At 40.5% G+C, this 20,191-nt stretch overlaps 1 protein-coding gene across 3 annotated transcripts in view; it reads left to right on the plus strand.

The window, feature by feature from the left end:
* The window catches only part of CPEB2 (cytoplasmic polyadenylation element binding protein 2), a 55,102-nt gene that overhangs the window by 61 nt on the left and 34,850 nt on the right, over positions 1-20,191 (plus strand). For all 3 annotated transcript variants that reach the window (XM_072862425.1, XM_072862426.1, XM_072862428.1), the window contains exons 2-4: positions 819-2,315; positions 5,136-5,414; positions 16,147-16,237. In XM_072862425.1, the coding sequence (XP_072718526.1) occupies positions 819-2,315; positions 5,136-5,414; positions 16,147-16,237 (1,867 nt within the window). The remainder of the gene's footprint in view (positions 1-818; positions 2,316-5,135; positions 5,415-16,146; positions 16,238-20,191) is intronic.

The raw sequence follows: 20,191 nt of genomic DNA on the forward strand, positions 1-20,191 counted from the left end.
CGTCGAAGCCCAGCGAGTGCCCTGCTAACCCAAAAGGCCAGCAGTTCTTCAGGGCGTTACTTAAAGGCTGTCGCGTCCCCCCCCGCTTAAGTGGTAGCGCTCACCCGGCTCGTCGGCGCCGTGCGCGCGGGCGTTGGTCAGCGCGAGCGCCCACCGCCCCCCCCCCCGGCAGCGCCAGGGACGGACAAAGGGGGCGGGGCTTCCGATGTAATGCATTATTCATGAAGGGGCGGGACCGCCGGCTCATTACCAAGGTCGACCGGGGGTGGGGGCCGTGACGCAACTATGACGAATGTTCCGGCATTCTTAAGGGCGTTGCAGCCGGCTCCGAGCCGGCAGTGGGGGCGGAGGGGGGACGCGTGGATCCCCGCTGCGGATACCGGGGCGGCCGGGCGGCCCGCCCGCCAGTGTCCAGCCTGGAAACGCCCCGCTTTGCCCCTGCGCTACGGTGTAGCGGCTGGGGGGGGCGGGCGGAGGAGTTACGGGGGGGGCGGGGGCGGCGGCGGCTGCCAGGGGGGAACGACCTGTCCGGGGGTGTTCATGGTGATCTAGCGGATTACGTGGGTGCGACTGCAGGCGGGAAGGGCCGCCCTACTGGGGGTCCCGATAGACTAGAAGGAAAAAAAAAAAGCCCTGATAAAAATAGGATTGTTTATTATCAAAAGACTCCGATATTTTTAAAGCCAGTATAGTGGCGATTATGGCAAGAGGGCTTTATTCTAGGGAGCGGCTATTTTTTGGCTTGCGTAGTGGTTTGCGATAGGCGGGTGCTGAACCCCACTCCCCCCGAAGATTATTAATTATCTTTGTCTCTTCAGGCTCCCGGGGCGGGGAGCGCACCCCTCCGCTGCGCCGGTGTCAGGGGAGCCCCCCTCCCTTGCATGGGGGATCACAGCCTCGGGCTCCCGCAGACGGCGGCCCCCAGCCCACCGTTGGGTGTAGGAGGCGCTGGCTCCGCCGGGTCCTTCCCCTCCCTGGCAGCGGCGGCAGCCGCCTCTCACTCCTCCTCCTCCTGCCCCTTCTCACCCGCTGTAACCGGTTCCTCCGGCAGCGGCGGCGTGTCCGGTGGGTCGCCGCCGCCCTCCCTGTTCCCCTCGGCGGCCGCTGCTGCGCATCATCAGAACATGCAGGATGAGCTGCTCCTGGGGGTGACACAGCAGCAGCAGCAGCCAGGCAGCGAGAGGCTGGGCAGCAGCCCCGCATCAGGACACCCCCCTCTCGGCCACCCCTCCTCTGACTTTAAACCCAGTCTCAGCCCCCACCAGGATTTAAACAAGCAGCAACCGCAGCAGCAACAGCCGCCGCCTCCTCAGCTGAGCCAGAAGAGGAAAGAGTTTAAGCAGCAGCAGCTCAGCAGCCCAGCCCAGCTCGGCAGCAGCCACCCCCTGAATAACCACCACCCCCCAGACTATCATCACCACCCCCCTCAGCAGCAGCAGCAGCAGCAGTTCAGCCACCCCACTGACAAGTACCAGCAGCAGGAGCACAGGCAACAGCAGCAGTTCCAGCTCCTCAGCGCTCACCCCCCGGAGCCGCCGCGGACGGGGGACTACGCGCACCACCGGCCCCTCAGCCCCGCCGAGCACAAGGGCGGCGCGGACAGGGGGGGTGCAGAGCGGCTCGCCCCTTCCTGCCCGGGGGGATCGGTGTCCGCGGACCCCAATGTGGGGGTGGCCGCCGCCTCCTGCGTGAATCCGCCTCCGTCTCCTCCTCATCTGCAGGCGAGAGCCAAGCTGCCCCCCATGGAGTCCCCCCCGAACAGCCACTTGCTGGGCAGCCCCGGGAACCTCCTGCCCGGCGGGCTAGGCTCTGGCTTCAGCAGCCTGCAGAGCCCGGAGATCCCCAGCCCCCATCACCAGAGCGGGGGCGGCTCCTCCTCGGCGGCTTCCCCTCCTCCTCCGCCGCTGCCCGGCTTCGGCACCCCCTGGTCGGTGCAGACCTCGTCGCCGCCTCCGCAGCAGACGCAGCAGCCTCCGGTCTCCAGCGGCGGCGGCGGCGGGCAGATCAGCGCGATGCCGCCCCCGAGCCCGGAATCCGAGACCAGCTTCTACCCGGGGATCCCGTCATCGATCAACCCCGCTTTCTTCCAGAGCTTCTCGCCGGTGTCTCCTCACAACCCCTGCGCCGGGCCCTTCAGCAGCCCCTTCTCGGCCGCCGCCCCCCCGCCGCCGCCGCAGATGAATTTACCTCAGCAGCAGCAGCAGCAACAGCAGAACCGGAGATCCCCTGTGAGCCCCCAGCTCCAGCACCAACATCAGGCGGCGGCCGCCGCCGCCGCCTTCCTGCAGCAGAGAAACTCCTACAACCACCACCAGGTACCGGGCGGCGGCGGGAGGGCCGGGCAGCCGCGGCGGGGCGGCAGGGAGCCCGGGCGAGCCGGCTCCGGAAGGGGCGAGGGGGAGCCCCAGGGCGGGGAGGGGGACGGGCGGAGGACGCAGGGACGTGAGGGGGGGCTCCGCTCCCCTCGTTTCGCTAGTCGCGGCAGCCAGGAGGTTTCTCCCTCCCCGCTGCCGGCGCCGGGCGAGGCTGCGCGGCGGTGACAGCCCGGCGAGACGGCGGAGGCAGGGCGGGGCCCGGCCCGGCCGCTGCCGCGCCGCCGCGCTCGGAGGGCTGAGGGCCGCCGGTGGCCGGCGGGAGGGCACCTGCGCCCCCCGCCCGGTGCGGGGCCAGGCAGCAGGCGGCCGCAGGCGTCGGGCCGGGAGGCTGTTGGCAGCGGCCCGCCCCGCGCCCGGCCGCTGCTCCCCGCCCGTTCCGGGTGGCAGGTGGCGGGGCGGCCGCTTCGGCCGCGTCCCCTGGGCAGTGACCGGCCCTCCTCAGTGCGCCGTCGGCTACCCAGGGACGTCGTTTCTTTTCGGGATGAGAGGAGGGGGTTTTCTCTTATAAAGGATGGTAAACGCTCCTTTTCGCGTCAAAAAGGAGTTTCACGGTGAAAATATCCCCCTTGCCCCCCCCCGCAGTCGCCCGTAGCGAGCGCGGTGTCCCCGGAACAATGAGCCTGGCAGCTCCGGCCGGCGCCGCCGGTGCCTCCTCCCCGGGAAGCCCCTTCCCCAGCCTCAAACCTGCCGTCGCACCCCCCGGGCGACCTTGGTTGAATGAGCACAGGTCACCGAAAGTAGATTCAAATGGGAAGGCTGTCAACGTTGTCGCCTTTTCGGGGGTTTTGCCCGAAATTACTTGAATTTGTATCCAAAGACTATGCTGTGTTTTGGGTTACCATAGTTCTGCTACCGGTTTTAATCAAGCGGCATAACGATCCCGTGTTAAAATGGAAGTTTACCTTTCTTCCTGGAACAAAATATTCATTGTAAGAAATCAGAGAAAAGCAGATCCACGTTCTTATTACCTGCTAGTGCATTATAGCCACGTCTCGCTCTGATCATCTGCTGGGTTATGAAAGGCCAAAGTTACATAGGCCTCATCTTCATTTTTCTTTCATTCTAGTATTAAATCCTGTCAGTTTTAGTCGGTAGAGCTGGATTTGTGACGCATTTCTATCGGAACTGGAATCTCACATTCAGTGTGCCTGTCCAAGAACTGATTTGGATGCATCGTGATTAGGAGCTAGTTGTCCTTAACATCTATAATAACCCTCTTCAAACAAATTCCAAAGCAATTCTCCAACAGTGAGGTGTACAGCAATTTTCTCTCAGTTACAAGTTGTAGGTAAACTGAAACAGTGCCATGACAGCATAGCTAGCAATATTAGAGGCTTGTTAACATTTGGCATTATCTCTTAAGGTTTGTTTCACAATGGAGTGCCTGCCTCTCCCAAAATTCCAACCAAAGTATTCAAGTTTTACAACATAATTATCTATAATTACAGAGAATGGGATGTTTTCCTGATTACTTGACCAAAAATGGCTTTAATGGGTTTTTTTGTTTGTTTTTGGGGGGGTCTGGTTATAATTTTGTCTTTCTGTCTTCAGAAAGTTCAATCTACTACATAAGGTATTGACATGCTTTAAATTTTTAAGTTAGAATTACAAGCTGAGGGCCGCTTGCAGCTAAGCTTAGAGATAAAAGTACTGTGTTTTGACTTCACAGAAGAGCTGAATTTAGAATATCCATGCGCGCGCGCACACACACACCCCCCACTTCTATGTTTGAGAAAAAGCGTTTCCAAGAGCAGTCAGATTGAGAACGCTAAAGATAAATACTGTTCTTCACTGTCAGTCAGGCTCACTGGGTCCACCTCTTGGTAGTATGACAACCACTATAGGTCACTTTTTAGCACAAGTTGTGGCTTAAGAATAAAAACTTACCATCCTGTAAAATCTTCCCTCTAAAGACTGCTTACATCTTCATATTGAAGAATATAGTGCACTTGTTAGATACAGAAATACTTTATACTGCATCTAAATAGGAAAAAAAAAAAATCCTCAATCCTCCCCCCTCAGATTCCACCCTGCAGAATTCCACAGATAGTCCTGTTCATTACTCCAGAAATACTTGAGCAGTGGCTTCAGAATAATGCATTTTAATGTGGAAATGTTAAGATAGCTCCTTCAAACAGATTCTCCGTACAGTAATCAGTGCTCTTTTTGTTCTTATATGGTAATACGGAGACAATGATACTTAAAATACTGTGGGGAAAAAATCAATCTGCCACCTGAATTTTTAAATTTCTACTCACTGTAGTGAACTACTCACTGAATAGAAATAATTATTATTAGTAGAATAATAATAATTATTTTAATTTTTTAAAATTGACCTCTTTGAAATTCTTGTGTTATTTTTGCAGAGATCTCACTATATAGTACCAAGTAATGTATGATAAAATGGTCTCAGAGTTTTTTGTAACATGGTTTTACACCCTGGAATTGTTCTAGTGCATAGCTTTATCATTTTAGTAATTGGTAGCATTCCTTAATCTAAATTGTTTGCACAAGTACTGCAGATTTTTTTGGGGGGGATGTATGGGGGAGTAGGAATTACAATTTTTTTTATGATGCTATGTTTTCTTCCTTGCCTAGGTAATTAATTTACATGTTATCAGGCAAGAGTGGTTTATAGAAATCTCTGCGCATTGATTACTTCGTGGTTGGTTGTTTTGTTTTTTTGTTGTTTCTTTTTTTTTTAAGTAGAAAAACATTTCAGGTATTTTCAAAATAATGTAAATGAATCTTTCTTTTTAGCCTCTTCTGAAGCAGTCACCCTGGAGCAATCAGAGTAGCGGCTGGAGCACAGGAAATATATCCTGGGGAGGAATGCATGGCAGAGACCATCGTAGAACTGGAAACATGGGAATTCCAGGAACTATGAACCAGATCTCTCCTTTGAAGAAGCCCTTTTCTGGTAATGTCATAGCTCCTCCTAAATTTACTCGCTCCACTCCATCACTGACACCAAAATCGTGGATTGAAGATAATGTTTTCCGAACTGACAACAACAGTAATACTCTCCTTCCTTTGCAGGTAAGGATGGTATGTAACTGGTGTATTCATAGTCTTGCATAGCATTTTGGCTTCATTCATTTTAAAGGAGAATTAAACAGTGGTTACAGCCCTGATACTTGGTTTGAAAATTGTATATTTCTATATTATTTTTAGTCCGAAATTGCAACTAATGCCAACGTTTTCAGTGTATTCAGCAATATTTGATTCTCACAGTTAATTAAGAATATTGACTGTCAAGAAAGATAGAAACTGTAGCTGCTGACGCAGCAGTAGAGCAAAGTATGTTTAATCCAGCACGTATTTTCTGCCTATGGTAACGCTCACATTCTTATAAATCCCTTTAAAACTCAGGATTTTTTTGTTCGCTTGTCCTTGTGTATATGTTTTTCTTACTTTTGTAGATGGCTCTGAGTCTTTGTCATGTTCGCCTTTTACTGGTATTCTAGGCTGACATTTGCCTGTTAGTGAGATTTTTTTTCCTCCACATTCTAGCAACATTTATGTTATGTTTTGTCTGGAAGCCCTGTGATTTAGAAGTGTTAAACAGGAGGAGGTGTCTTAGAACTAAAGCTCTGGGTTCACCTCCTGAATTTTGCCAGTGACATCTTATGTGACTTTAGGTAAGTCACTTAACTCCAGCTTCAGTTACCTGTTGGTAAAATGTTATTTTTCCCATTCCTGCCTATATTCATTTAGTCATAACTTTTCTTGTTAGCGGAGACCTTTATTATTTTGGATCCCAATCTCAGTTGCCATTCTAACAATTTATAGTTTTTGCATGGGTTTTTGTTGCAAGAAAGCTTGGGCAACTTCTTTTAGAAATGATGCATTTTAAAATAGAAAGCAGATTATTCCTTTAATTTTGTACATTCTTTAATTTTCCTTACGCCTGTGTCAGCTTTGTTTTTTTCTCGCACTGAGCTACTATATTCCAGAAAAAGTAAAAAAGATAATATGCAGAGAAAATAATTGGAATGTTTCTTTATCTCCCCATAAGGCTATTATAGTTGTTTTTTGTTAGGTTTCACAGAGAGTAACCTAGAGTTTCATTTGTCATAATTGTGACCATATTTGAGTTTGTACAGCTGTATTTGCATCAGTTAGCAAGCTAATCCTTATGTAGCTGTAATAGTGGCAAAAGGGCATTCCCTGGGATCAGATTTCCCACTAGAGTTCCTATTTTTCTTACCATTTTGCTGGTGGAGTTCTATTTGGCACAAGAGACCGTGTCCCGACTCTACCCAGGTGGGCTCTGATAGTCGCAGTATTCTTGAGGCTAATGGTGACTTTTGGACATACCTAAATTCTGCTCCAAGTGTATGCATTGGACCTGAAAACTTAAGAGGATTTGCCTATACTGTGAAGACCTGTTCCATTAAGTAGCCTTGCTAGCTGGAATAACATAGTTGAGTAATTTTTGATGGGAGAAAAGGTGCCAGTCTTTATGTATTCAACCTGATCTGTTAACGAAAACAGATTACAGATAGGTAATGCTTTGCGGTGGAGGGCTCCAAGAATAGTTGAAAATAAACACTGAAATGTCTCCCGAAGATGTTAACCTAAGGAACAGGGTTAAAAATATTAATGCTGTCATATGTTGAAACTGCGGTGACGTATACATTGGAATTCATATGCAGCCAAGGACAAGTTGTGAATATATTTACTCATTCAATATGCCTTACAAGTCAGTATGACTTACTTTGAACTTTCAGAAGCTTCTACAGCAGTCATCTAATATAGATGAACTCATTTTATGTCTAAACAAAAGTCTTGTGCATTCAAACTATAATTGAAATAATTTCTATCTAGTAGGATAGAAAAAAAATCCTTGCAATTTAACCTTATAATAAATAACATTGATGTTTCCGTTTGGTGGTTTTTGTTGGTTTTTTTTTTTAAGAGATAGTGTTAAAGTGAGAAGGTGGGCGCATTTAATTGTTGGTGGTCTTATGTGTGAGCACCAGAGCCACCAATTAAATAGACCTGTTTGTCTGGCTATATTTATGCTGTAGATCTATCTATGCTTAAATCTCCCTTACCTGTATAAAGTCATAGTTGCAGAACACAGTAAAAATAATCCTCTTTGAAGGGTTGCAGTGTTATCTACTGCTATTGTGGAAACACCAGATGTTTCCATAAATTACTTTGCTACACTGAAATAATGTTCTTACTTTTCAGTTATTACACTATTGTTGTAAGGTTAATTCCTTGTGATGACTGTTACATTTTGCAAGTCATAATGAAAAAGTTAAATAGAGCTTGGAGATAGTGCTTCTTTTCATCAGGACTTGTGTTGGCAATTGCAATGCTGTCAAACACCCATCTTGCTAATTTGTACTGTGCTTGTGTCCTTCCATAAAAGGCTGAGGTATTTAGATTGAGGATTCTTAAAGATACAGTAGCAATTTCAGAAGATACTAAAAAATAGCAGTAATTAAATTTTGTGCCATTTGGAAAGTCTTGCACAAAAGCATTTATTTGTACGTAGAAGTTACCTATTTCTTCCAAGCTTCCACAGAGCGAACACATCTTAGCATGCATGTTGAATACATGCTGCATCATTCACAGTTTTGCAGAGTACTCTTCTGCATGTTCATGCATCTTTGTTTTAACTGCAGTAATAATTTTGTATGGCAAGGGACAAAGCACCTCTCCTACAAACTTCAGCTATCTCAAGCTTAGCAAATGGAAAACAGCTTAGAAAAGCCGGCATCCTCACTGACTAACTTTCTGTAGATCATTAATGTTCTGCTACCATTTTTTAAAACGCTGTATATTTTTTGCAAAGTCCAAATGGCATTCAGCAGTGTCAACTGCTCATCCAGTTTCTCTAAAACATGAACCTGATGCAAACAAGATAAGCTACAGAGGAATTGAATACAAATTCAAAGCTTTTCCCTTCCATGAAACTTACTTATTCTTTGGTGTTTGCATTGATGGATGGTCCCCAGTATAGAACTGACATAAATTCTGATGAAAATAATGTTTCTTGGCATTAAACTAATATACCAGTGACAACGAATGTCATTACTGATAACTGAATAAGTAATTATGTGTATTACTTAACGGGATTAAAGCAGATTTTCTGTACTTCATAGTTAAAACTGAAACATATCCCGTGTGAAGTTGAATTCACAGTGGCCACATTAGTTACAGCAAAGCTGGTGTTGCTTACAGCAGTTTTGAAGGACATCTCTCAGGGGAATCTTTGAAAGTTCGAGAGTTTTTGTTTTTTTTTTTTTTTAAATAAAAGTAGTTAAACATCATGGCAACACTGATTTTAAATGTCACTAAATTAAGCCAATAGCCAAGTTTTTCTTATGTGACTCACTGTAAGAAGCTTTTTTTCTCTCTCAGGTTTTTAAGATAACACAAACTACATCAATTAAAGTTCTTTCATAGCCAAAATTATGTCTACAAGTTTAAGTTCCGCCACATTGCTTGCACTATTACAGGTACTTCATATAGGGAAGGGATTGTTGCCTTGTACCGGAATCGTTAAGGAACAATTGGAAATCTTGTCAGGTATTCACACCATCTAACTTAAGCATTTAATTGAGGACCCTATTTCTCTCTCCTTAGAGAGAATCTAGGCTCCTTATTTAGATAATCTAATTCTCTAGAAGAACATACCTGGCACCACTTGACCATAATACAGCCCCTGGGATTCCAGTTTAGGCACTTAGGTTGCATGTCAAGAAGTTAGACAATATGAATATTCTCTCTTATTCCCTGATCTAAAGTACAAAAAAAAAAAGAATATAGGGTGCAAATCTAAAAATATATTTCTAACCCCAGATACTGTTTTCCCCAAAAAACATGGTTCAGGCATTTCTGTGGCCAAAACACAAACACAGAAATCAGTGTTTTGTATATTCATTTTTTTCATTTATATTCCTTGGATGAGGAAAATAATTAACTATTTCTAAAAATTTTTTAAAAATTTCAGTGTCTGCTAACCTTATGTTGATTGCAAGCTTAATGTTTTTTAGTATCTTGCAAATAAGCTTACTAAAACCTGTTATAACAGTTTAATAATACACTTCGGTGTTATACACTTCAGCATGTAACTATTTTCATTCTAGTAAAAACACTGCATTCTATGAATATTAATTTAGTTTCTGCATCTCTTTTGGGTTAAGGAAATACACTGCATGTCCGGGTGTGTTTCACCTTGATTTCTCCTTCCTGTTTGTTCAAACAAACAGTACATGCAATGTTCATGGTCCTAAAAGCTGAGCTACTTTATTCTACGTTTGAATGTAGATCTCCAGCTGGTGATTTGTATGATAAGGTACCATCTCTCACAAATGCAGATTTTTCTATTTATTTTTGAAATGTGCTAAAGTTTTCAAAGAAAACAAAACACTTGCAAAGCAAAATGGTACTTCACAACACATGTTAGTTTTAGAAATTTAAACTGCTGTCATGTTGCTTCTGTCTTACAATCACTTCCATTCGGAGGATTTCAGATTCTCAATATGACAGTTTTAGTACAGTTTAATAAATGTACCTTAACAGTTTAAATGACTAATCTAGATGATACATGTACCAGCAAATACTAGATGAAGAGCAAGTTGCTAAAGTTGGGTTCTTAATGCCATATTTAGACTCCTAAATAGGTGACCTGTTTCTTCAGAAGTGCTGAGTGTTTGGCAGCTCATGTTGAACTTGCAGGCATTTGGAGTATCTAGCTGCTAAGTTCTCTTAGTCTTCAGACTAGTGTAATTGTCCAAACGCTGATTTATAAGTCGGGCTTTACCAGTTTAATTTTACTAAGGCAATACCTGCAACAGAACAGTGTCTTCAGGATTTTTAATGCAGTAGATTGATTACCTAGGGCTGATTAACATACAAAAACAGATACTTGTGTCTGAGGACCATACTGGGGATAGCTCTAACTGGAGGAAATGGTCTACTGCCATACTTTTAACTTCAGGATCAACACCTTTGAGTAAATAGTATTGGGAGCTGCACGCATGAACGATTCAAAGCCATTCAATCAATTAGTGGCAAGTTTGTGTGGCTTACCATACAAATGTGTTTATGACTTTTTATGGACTAAGAATTCTCTCCTACTCTTAACATTTGCTTCAGTTATACAGCTCATTCTATTAATGCAAGTCAAAATCAGAGTTAGGAAAATTCAACAAAATATTTAGCAGCCGTGATAATATAGCAACGACGTATATGCTAAGTAGCGTATCTCACCTCATTCTGTCTGCCAAAGCAGGGTTGTTCTCTAAAGCTGAAATGAATACGTTCTCACCTAAGATCTACCCAAAAGTACATTTACCATATAGTCTGATGTATTTGCATTTAAGTATGCAAGACTGTATAGATATTTCTTGGGGGGGTGAAGAGGGTAAAAAAGACCAAAAAACCCCCAAAAGAACCCAAAACTTGAATAGCAACTTCCCCTTCAAATGTGTAATTGTTCCTTTAGTTATTTTGTTGAAGCTATTCATATACAAATCATCTAGGCTTGCCTCGTAAGTCAATCTTGCCAAGCCTTTAATCATCTCCATAACTTGTCTGGTTTGTTTCCAGTTTATGAATGTACATTGTTGAGCTGAAGTACTGTGGTATGGATACAGTACATGCTGTTGGGATTTTTTTGTTTGTTTTTAAATGCTTATGTAGTTGGGAAGTTGGTGTGTGTTTGCCACAGGACCTGTTCTTGGTGCATTTTAGGCTCAATTTAGCTTACATAGCTGATTGTGTCAGTTTAAAACACTTTTGTTGTCAGGTTGACCATTCACAGATGTCTACCAGATATTATAGTTCATCTTTACCACTAATGACACCATGGAAAGTAACCAAGCAATTTCATGTGTCTACTTTAGGCCTTCCTCCTTGCTTTTTTATAGAGCTTAAATTGTAGTTAAGTCATAGGTTTTCATATTAAGTTTCTCATTTACACTAGTTATGGTTTCAACAAGGGGCTTATGATTATAGTATGTCTTCACTAAAATGAGAATGACTTGAAGTTTAGATGTTAGCAAAGATGATATTTTAGAATATATAATGTACTTAATTGTTAGGTTATTACTGCTAACATTAACACTGAGTACTATATTCAAGTACTTTAAGTCTGTGAATACTTTATTATTAAATCAGCAGTCACTTTCTAGTCTTAGAACACATTTTTTATTCAGGTCAGTTTTAAGGTGAAAAAATGGAACTTGTTAACATTTTAGTTTGGGAAGTGATTTTAAAGTTTCTTTAATTGAGCTTTTAAAAAATTCAGTTAATTCAGCAAGGTCAAAGCTACAGTCTTTTTTTGCAGCAAGCTAAGACCATACTCGAAACTGACTGGAAGCTTGATGATTCTGAAGTTGTTTGCATCCCTCATTGGATGGTGCTACGTTTCTTTAGAATATGAAGGGATGTGTAAAGGAGCATATTTTAAAGATACTTGCATTTACTGAATTTAATACCTATTCTAGAAGTCTAATTTTTTACTTCAAGTAGTTTTGCAGAGCAGTAGAATAACGCTTGTGTCCAAAATTCAAAGTTGTTTAACTTCTTAGCTATGAACATCTATTTTTAATGTTTGTGGTTAAAGATTAGCAAAATTGTATTCACTGTTTAATAGTTTCTGTCCTTTTATTTGCTTTATGCATAAATGACAATATATAAGTTTTGAGATGTGACTGCACTGAGTTTCTTCTGCAAATGCTCAAACAGGATAATCTTTGCATAAATTGCATGGATATATTTAGAAGTCCTAAATAGACTGTGCCAGGAAAAATGATTTGTCCAACAATCTAGTGCTGAAACTTGCTCTTCAGAGAAACCTGCCCTCCTCCCATTCACTCCACGTTTAGATGTATGGGGGGAGGACTTCTGAAATGCACACTCTGTAGATGTATTTTGTGTGGCGTTGTCAAAAAGTCCTTCTAGCACTAACTGTATTCTACGGCTGGGATACTTCATGCTTCTCCTATATTGTGTACATTTGTAAAAATTCAGAAATAATTATCACTTTTCTGTAAACTTTCTTATATAGTCTTAACTTTTAAGTTGAGGTGACAATTTGTCACTTAGCCATATACCTCTGAATCTGTAGGCAGTTATACCAGAACCATGTTCTGCTGTGTATGAGTGCAGAAGTGATTCTGGTATTGGAATGGTAGGTCAAGCAGGATTCAAATGATCGTACAGTTAAAAAGAAATAAAAAGCTAGTGTGAGAATTCATAGTGCTTGGGAGAAGTTAACTGTCGGCTCTGGGGAAAAAACTAGCATCATGTTGTGACATTCCACTGAGATACGGACCTTCTGACACAGCAAGAGTTCTCTTGCTTCTTAGCACAGAACTGATGAGCCACAGAGGTGAGGGATATGCAAAATATTTTACAGGAATTCAGCCTTGACAAAAGGGGCTTTTGAAGTCAGGATGATACAAAACTTGTATTAACATACATGCTTATGTATCAATGCCTTTGTACTACTGATTATCTTTAGTTTCATTATTTCAACACGGTTGATAGTTATCTTCTAAAACAACCTGGAACTACTTTTAAAACAACATGGAAATTGTCCCAAGAATTGGAACTATTTCCATGTTGTTTTAAAGGTAGTTCCAGGTTGTTTTAGAAGATAACTGCTTATCAACCATGTTGAAATAATGAAACTAAAGATAGTCCCAAGAATTAGTTTTCCATGCATGTGGAAATAGTCCTATCTAAAACAATCATGTTCAGTGGTAGTACTTTTTGTGCTTGTCCCAAAGATCAAGGAAAATCACAGTGGAAGTTTTCTGATAGAGCATGCTGTAGTAGAACTGTCCCCTTTCAAAGCATTGTGAATTTTTTTTCTACAGCAGAACTTTCTAGAAAATCTCTGCTGATGTGACCTACATTATTGAAATACTTCTCAGTTCTGCTTTGAAATGAAAGCTTCATCTTTGCATAGATGATAACTGTGCTCTTTAAAGATATGATGTACATGTTTGAGGAGCACAAAGCAGTGTTTTAGTATTATAAAGCCTAGTTGCACAAAGGTTTAAAATGAACCTTGTACCCAAAGAATGACTTACTCCTTTTGAGATAGTTAAATTTTAGATAATGTTGCTTTATAGTATGTAGTTCATTAGTGTGAATTGGAATAGATGTTAAAAGTTTGAAGCATTGATTACCTAGGTATGACCCAAACTCACAAGTGGATAGTGTGATGTGGGTAGTGAGATAGCAGAATGCTATTCCTGTATTTAAATCCTGTTTACTTTAGTGTATTCACAACGTTTTTATATTGTATGGTGCATGCCTATTGCACGTTTCCACTGCCAGAAATGAAGTAATACAATTCAAAGAAACAACCCTCTTTTTTTTAGCTTTATAGACATGAACTTTCTAAGGTGTAAAGAGGATGGGAAAAGTTTATTTCTTCTGCTTCCAGCAGCGCAAGACCTTTCACTTTGGATACACAAAACTTGCAAAACAGAATGATGCAAGGGTGAAGTTTACAAATGAATCACAAACACATGTTATATGTTTTACTTTTCCATTTCTCTGTAAGATCCATGCCCAAGTGGGCCAGTATTAGGAATTAACCATGATGGAGCACTTTCTTACAGGCTTCTGCCCTCCAGAGCAAAGTGAAGTCTACAGTAATGATCATTTGCCAGATACTCTTGTTACCTCAATGTATATGTATATAGCAGTGATCAAAAGATAAATAATAAAATCTTATTTAGTGAGCCTGTAACAAAGATAAAGTGTCACACATACAGTTCAGCTCAGTTTTTACCGATACTAGTTCTTTTCCCCTATCAGCTACAGAGGTAGAAAAGCATGTTTTCTGGTTACTCAGCATTGGTTTTTGCAAGAGCACTTACAACCTACTAAGTACTGACTTCAGCTGAATTTAAGACTTCATTAAAAATCCTGATGAGATACCTTCTGAATGCTAGGGGACAGCAGGGAACAGATCCAGCTTTGTCACTGCTCACACCTTCTATAGAAAGCAAGTTTGCTATGGTGAGCAGGTTCTTTTCATTGTGCTATTGAGAAACAAACCTGCAAGGGCATGGGAGCAGATTAGTCACTTCAGTTTCATTCTGCTGCTTCTCAGGACAGCTACAGAACTGAATGAAAGCCAACCAGTCCCAAAATAAGGCTGCTGTGAACTAAAATAGTACTGGTGACTTGTTGGCACTCAAACCAGGTTGAAGATCACCTCACAAAGTGTCAGTGGCATTTGGTCTGAGACATGGCAGGAGGCAAGAGAAACCTACTTTTTTAAATTTATCATTAAAATTATCTAAAGGCTTCAAAAAAAAAAATCTGATCAAATAAACATAGCAGATTGCTTACCCAACAGGAAGCCATTAATCTTTGTAGTAGTTTGAGGGAGAGGGAGCTGAAAAAAAGGCTTCTCCCTCTTCATCCCAATGTTGTATCAAGTTGACTAAGCTTTCTAAGAAAGATGAAAGTAAAATCTTAGTTTCATCATGGCTTGTTTTGCAAAGCTGTTGATAAGTCATAGTTTCTGACTCACAGAAAACTTATATTTCAAAGCTTGCTTTTTCACTCCCCAAACATGAAGAATACTTGCTGAGGGACATAGCTTGAAATTAATCTATGTTCTGCTGAACTGTCATGGAAAGTCACAGCGAGTGTGGGTCAGATACCGTCTGTCCCATTATGTATGTGCTACGTGGATGGCTGCATCTTTAGTGAATTTTAATGGTCATGGGATGTGTGGTGTATTTCATCGTACTCTGTTGAATTACTACAGTGCAAGCAGAGAGCAGACAACAGTAAAATTAAGGCATGATTACAGGATTCCTTTAAGTGCAATACAGTCAAGCCAGAGGCCTTGCAAGAAGAGATTAAGGGTTTATGCAAACTATTTTCAGTCTCTGAAGGTATCCCAGAAAGACCAAAGAAGTTAGAAGTAATCTTTTTTTTCTGTCTTTGTAACTTTGGTGTATTAGAAAACGTGTAAGAAAATGTCTTAGTTGAGCATAAAATCAGTGAAAACATTTATGATTTATTACAATAACTTTTATTATCTTCAGTGAAAATATTTGTAAGGCATTATGGTAATTCTTAATTTTCACGTGCAAAAAAAATGTTCTCCATAAGGCTGATAATCTATTAGTAAGCTTTGTGACATTTTCTTTTCATAGTTTAGCTTTAATTTTTCAACCTTTAACCATTTAGTGCTGACCATTTGTAACTCAACTCTTTGTATGCAAAGGCTCTCAGATTAACTGCCCAGAAGCCAGGAAGTGCAGTCTCAGCAGGGGGCTGAGGGCCCATGCAAGGTACTTAGCCAAGCACTGAGAAAATGCTTTCTTTCATATGAGGTGACTGTCCTTCTTGTCCTGTGGTTCCCCACCTTAGTCACTATTTAACTTCTGCATGAAATGAAATTGAGCTCTTACAGACATTAGTCTCCTTCATTAAACAGCCTAATGCTTAACTCTGCTGTGGATCACTAGAACCGATTCAAGCAGTTCTTCTGAAGGAAACAGGCAATCGCAGGCTATCAAAGTGCATACACAGAAGAGTTCTTCACAGTGCATCTCTAGTTTTATATTTGGATGCTATTAAACTTACTGTTAATAAAACCAGGTCTTACTGTTAATAAATTTCAGGTATCTTAAGCTTTTGTATCATTGTCCATCTCCACAGTCTCCAAGCGTACAGCCTTTAGAAGGCACCTTTGTCTTCCTATCAAGTTTCCTGTTAAAAAATATAGAATTTGTATTCCAATACTAAGGATTTTGTTCTCTTTTAGGATCGAAATAGAATGTATGACAGTCTGAATATGCACTCTTTGGAAAACTCCCTTATTGACATTATGAGAGCAGAGCATGATCCACTTAAAGGTATGTTATTATGCTAAATAAAGAAAAAAGGGTCATCCATTCTGCATATTTGAATTAATACTGATTGCTAATTTAGATTCTAGGTTCATATTAAAATAGCAAATGAATTATTTTCTCAACTCACATGAAAGGTCAATCTCAAGCTGTATTTTATTGAAAACATTGTTTTACAGTTATTTAAAACTTAAGCTTTAGTGTCTTCATAGGTTTTTCTCCCTCTCCCTCCATCCTTCCCTCCTTTCCCCCAAGAAATTCATAGTTAGTTTTATTTGAAATTTACTTGTCTGCTGTCAGAAATTCTACCTGAGTTTGGGAAGACACACTATTCTGTTAGAGGTAGCCAAAAGAGGGTGGGAGGGGAATCAAACTGCTACCAGTGTTAGCCAGTTAATTTTCCCTTTCTTTGCAGTGGAAGCTGAAAAGAAAATTAAGTCTACTGATAAATTCAGTTTTTGTAATTTCAAATATTTTTGCAAAGCTCCTGGAGGATAATAATGCATCTAATTGTCCAGTTTCTGTTTGTCTGAAGAAGTCCAGAAGTAGACTTGGCCTTAGAATGCTAGTTCCTCTTACCCTTCTGGGCTCTGTTCAAATCATTTGGCCACAGCAGTAAGCATATAGCTAATATTTGTGGGCTTCAATTTTAACTCCTCTATTCACTATACATTAGCTCACTCTTTTGAATTCTGTTTTTCCATACTTATTCTCAGGTGGCGTTTACCATTGAACTTTGGGGCAGGGATTCCAAGCCATTTTATTTGGCCTGATCAAATGTTACTTCATTTGTGGTGTTATAATTAGACTAACACAATCTAACTTTAAAATTATCCAAGACTTCAGGCTTGCTTTGCATTACGCCATTAAGTCTCAGTATTGTAGCAATCGAAAAAATTAAAAAATAAAAAAATATTTCTGTCTTTTTATATGGTTATTTACTCCCATCCATTCTCCATTTCTAGAGGCTCCTAGACTTAATATATATTACATTAGCATGTAAGGGCCTGTGTTCTTCTAATTTGAAAGATACTTTGCTAGAGTCTGCTCATGGTTCTCTTAAGATCTGTAATCAATTGGAAGACCTGTAGTATTCAGATAGCGTGTAATAGTATTGTAAGTTTTACAATGTAAAGCCAAAAGTTTGGGGTTTTTTTTCAAGCTGAAAATCTCTACAAAGCATCAGTAAGTAGGTAGCATTTAGTTAGCCAGTTAATTTTCCTCCTTTTTAGAGTGGAAGCTGAAATTAAATTTTCTTAGATGTTCTTAAATCTGATCTCTGGTTTCTTACTGCCTATAGAGAATTAATTCCAGTTTTAACATTTTGATCATTTAAGTCCATTATTAAATTCAGTTTCTGTCTATTCTGCATGTTTACAAAACATTACTAAGTAACACAAAGGGGTTGAAACCTGTGAACAGTTAGCCTAGTGGTAACTGGTGTGGACTAGAAGCACATGCATGTCATCAAAAGACAAGGTAACTACTTCGATCATCCCTGTTTCAAAGGATTTTTGCTTCAATTTGCCACACTCAGGTGGTGACTAATATTTCTTTGGTTATCTGAACCCAAACCTACCATCAGGAAGGATATTAAAAGGTAAAGCTACTGTTAGGCATAAAATTAGAGAATGTAGATCTTCTCTTGCAATATACTGTCATTGGCACCTCTCACGTTCCTGGAAACCAATCGGTTTCTTCACTTTTTTTCTATGCACGCTGACAGGACAAATGGAAGTGGTTGCTCTGTTCCCCCTGCCATCTTGCTGTTTTCATTTTGGCTTTATAATGCAGAATAGTTTCAGAGGCACAGCGAGCACAGAAAAGACCCATTTTTATTTTTATTCATCTCTTCATATTTCATTATGATACAATAAATGAAAATGATGTATTTTCATTAATAATTTTTCAGCGAGAATAAGACAAGACAAAGCTTTAAGATTTTAAAGTGAATTGGGTTCATACATATAGATACTTTTGGAAAACTCAGTAATGTTTCCATAGTTATTCCGTGCTTTCTAGGGACATGAGTATATGGTTTGAGTCTACAGTTAAGAGATATTTTTTTTTTTAACAGTTTCACCATCATTCTCTTGCAGTGAAAATTCTGCTAAGTTTTATGTTTGAACTAAAACAGATGGAAGCCATAGGTAGTGATGAATTCAAGGGAAATCCATTTTTTTGTTCAAGTGCCAGAGAACAATGCACACGCCAACTGAATTTAAATAGAGTAATTGTGTGCTGTTATTTAAATGGGTTGATTAAGATTTTTTTTTCTCTTTGGAAGTTATTATTTCAGCTGAGACAGCTACATTATTAACAGTAAGACAGGAGAAATGTTCCTTACTGACTGAAAATGGGGAGATCACATCCTAGAATAGCCTTTTAGTTCCTCTCTACCCCTCTTCTGTTTAGTCACCATTAGTTGGCATTTCTGTAATTTCCTAGCAACTTTAACTTTTTTTTTTTCCTGCAAACCGTGAAACACTAATTTAGTTATTTCAGTCTCTGTGGCCTTTTCACCACAGAAAATCTGACATTTACTTAAGAACCCATCATATTTGCTTGCAGAATGCACAGGTTTAAGAATATTATTGTTATTTATTTGTTGTTTTTATTAATATATAACATACTTTGTTGTAACTAGAGAGTATTTTTATGACAAGTTTTTAAGTAAATCTAAGCACACTAAAACAATGCATCTTTTATGTCTGACCACAGCAGTAAAATGAAAGTCCCTGGAATTTTAAGCACGTGTTTCAGATTTAGCTGCTTACGATATCTGGAGTATGACTAAGCATCTTGTCTCAGATTTTGCACAATGCAGAACAGACACTGTGTGTACTAGCTCACAGCTTTAAGTTTTGCATTTCAAGATCCATTTTAGAAGGAAGTAAAATTTCACCACTTTTGCTTTCATGAACTTGAAAAAACTTTATTTCAAATATGATTCACTGAAAGCTAAATTTATGCCTGCCAAAAAATTGTTTATAGAGGCATAGTTTCAGCTTCACTTAGACAAAGTATAGTCATTACTACAGACATGGTCAGAAGAAAGAAGTAGTTTTTAGCTTTCAGTAAGACATTTTTTCAAGGTAGGTTCATAGGGAATAGATGCTTGACTTCACTAGTCATTGCAGCAGAAATACTGATCATATTAAAACTAACCTTTCCCATGCAACTTTCTTGAAATGTGTTTCATAATAAGACATTAAGTAATGTTTAAGATTACCCCATCCAATCAATGGAATATAAACTGAAGTTAAAATAATAAAAGTTAAAATAAATTCATTCATTTTTACATCATTGTTTTTAAATAGCCTTTCTATTCTTCTACTAGCCCTTAAAACTATTTTGAGAGAAGAATTACAATATTGATAGCCTGAAATACATGGGTATTGGTAATATAACTTTTCCAGACATACCTCTTGTGTACTTTCGTTTTTTTTCCCTTCTCCTCCCCCAAATACTAATGCTTCTTGATGTCAAGATGTAGAAAACGTGGATTCTAGACATTTCAGAAACAGAAAAGCCAATACATTTGGGCTAAAACAAATTATGGAAAAAAACTCAGAAGAAATGGTTATATTTTGCATGGAATATGTATTAGAATTGAGGAGCAGGTGATTTAATGGAATTTATTATCTACTGTTTTAAACATCTTCCTGGTAAAGACTATGGTATTTTCCATGTAATTTAAGGGCTTGTCTTTTGTAAGACAAGAGTATTGATACTGTACTCAATTTACAATTCATTTCTGTTTCCTGACCAACTATCTTATAGCTCTGCAAGCTAGATGTAAGATAGTACTGAACTTCAATTAGCCATAGCTATATTAGCAGGAGTAACAAGAAGGCATATTAGCTTTATGTTGAATTTTTCTTCTGTTTCGTTGTGAGGGGCAAAACAAAATTTGTAGGAAAGTTACACAAATACATTTTTTTGTATAGCTAGTAATAA

This window comes from Ciconia boyciana, chromosome 5 (genome assembly GCF_034638445.1).
Source record: "Ciconia boyciana chromosome 5, ASM3463844v1, whole genome shotgun sequence".
Taxonomy (NCBI): domain Eukaryota; kingdom Metazoa; phylum Chordata; class Aves; order Ciconiiformes; family Ciconiidae; genus Ciconia; species Ciconia boyciana.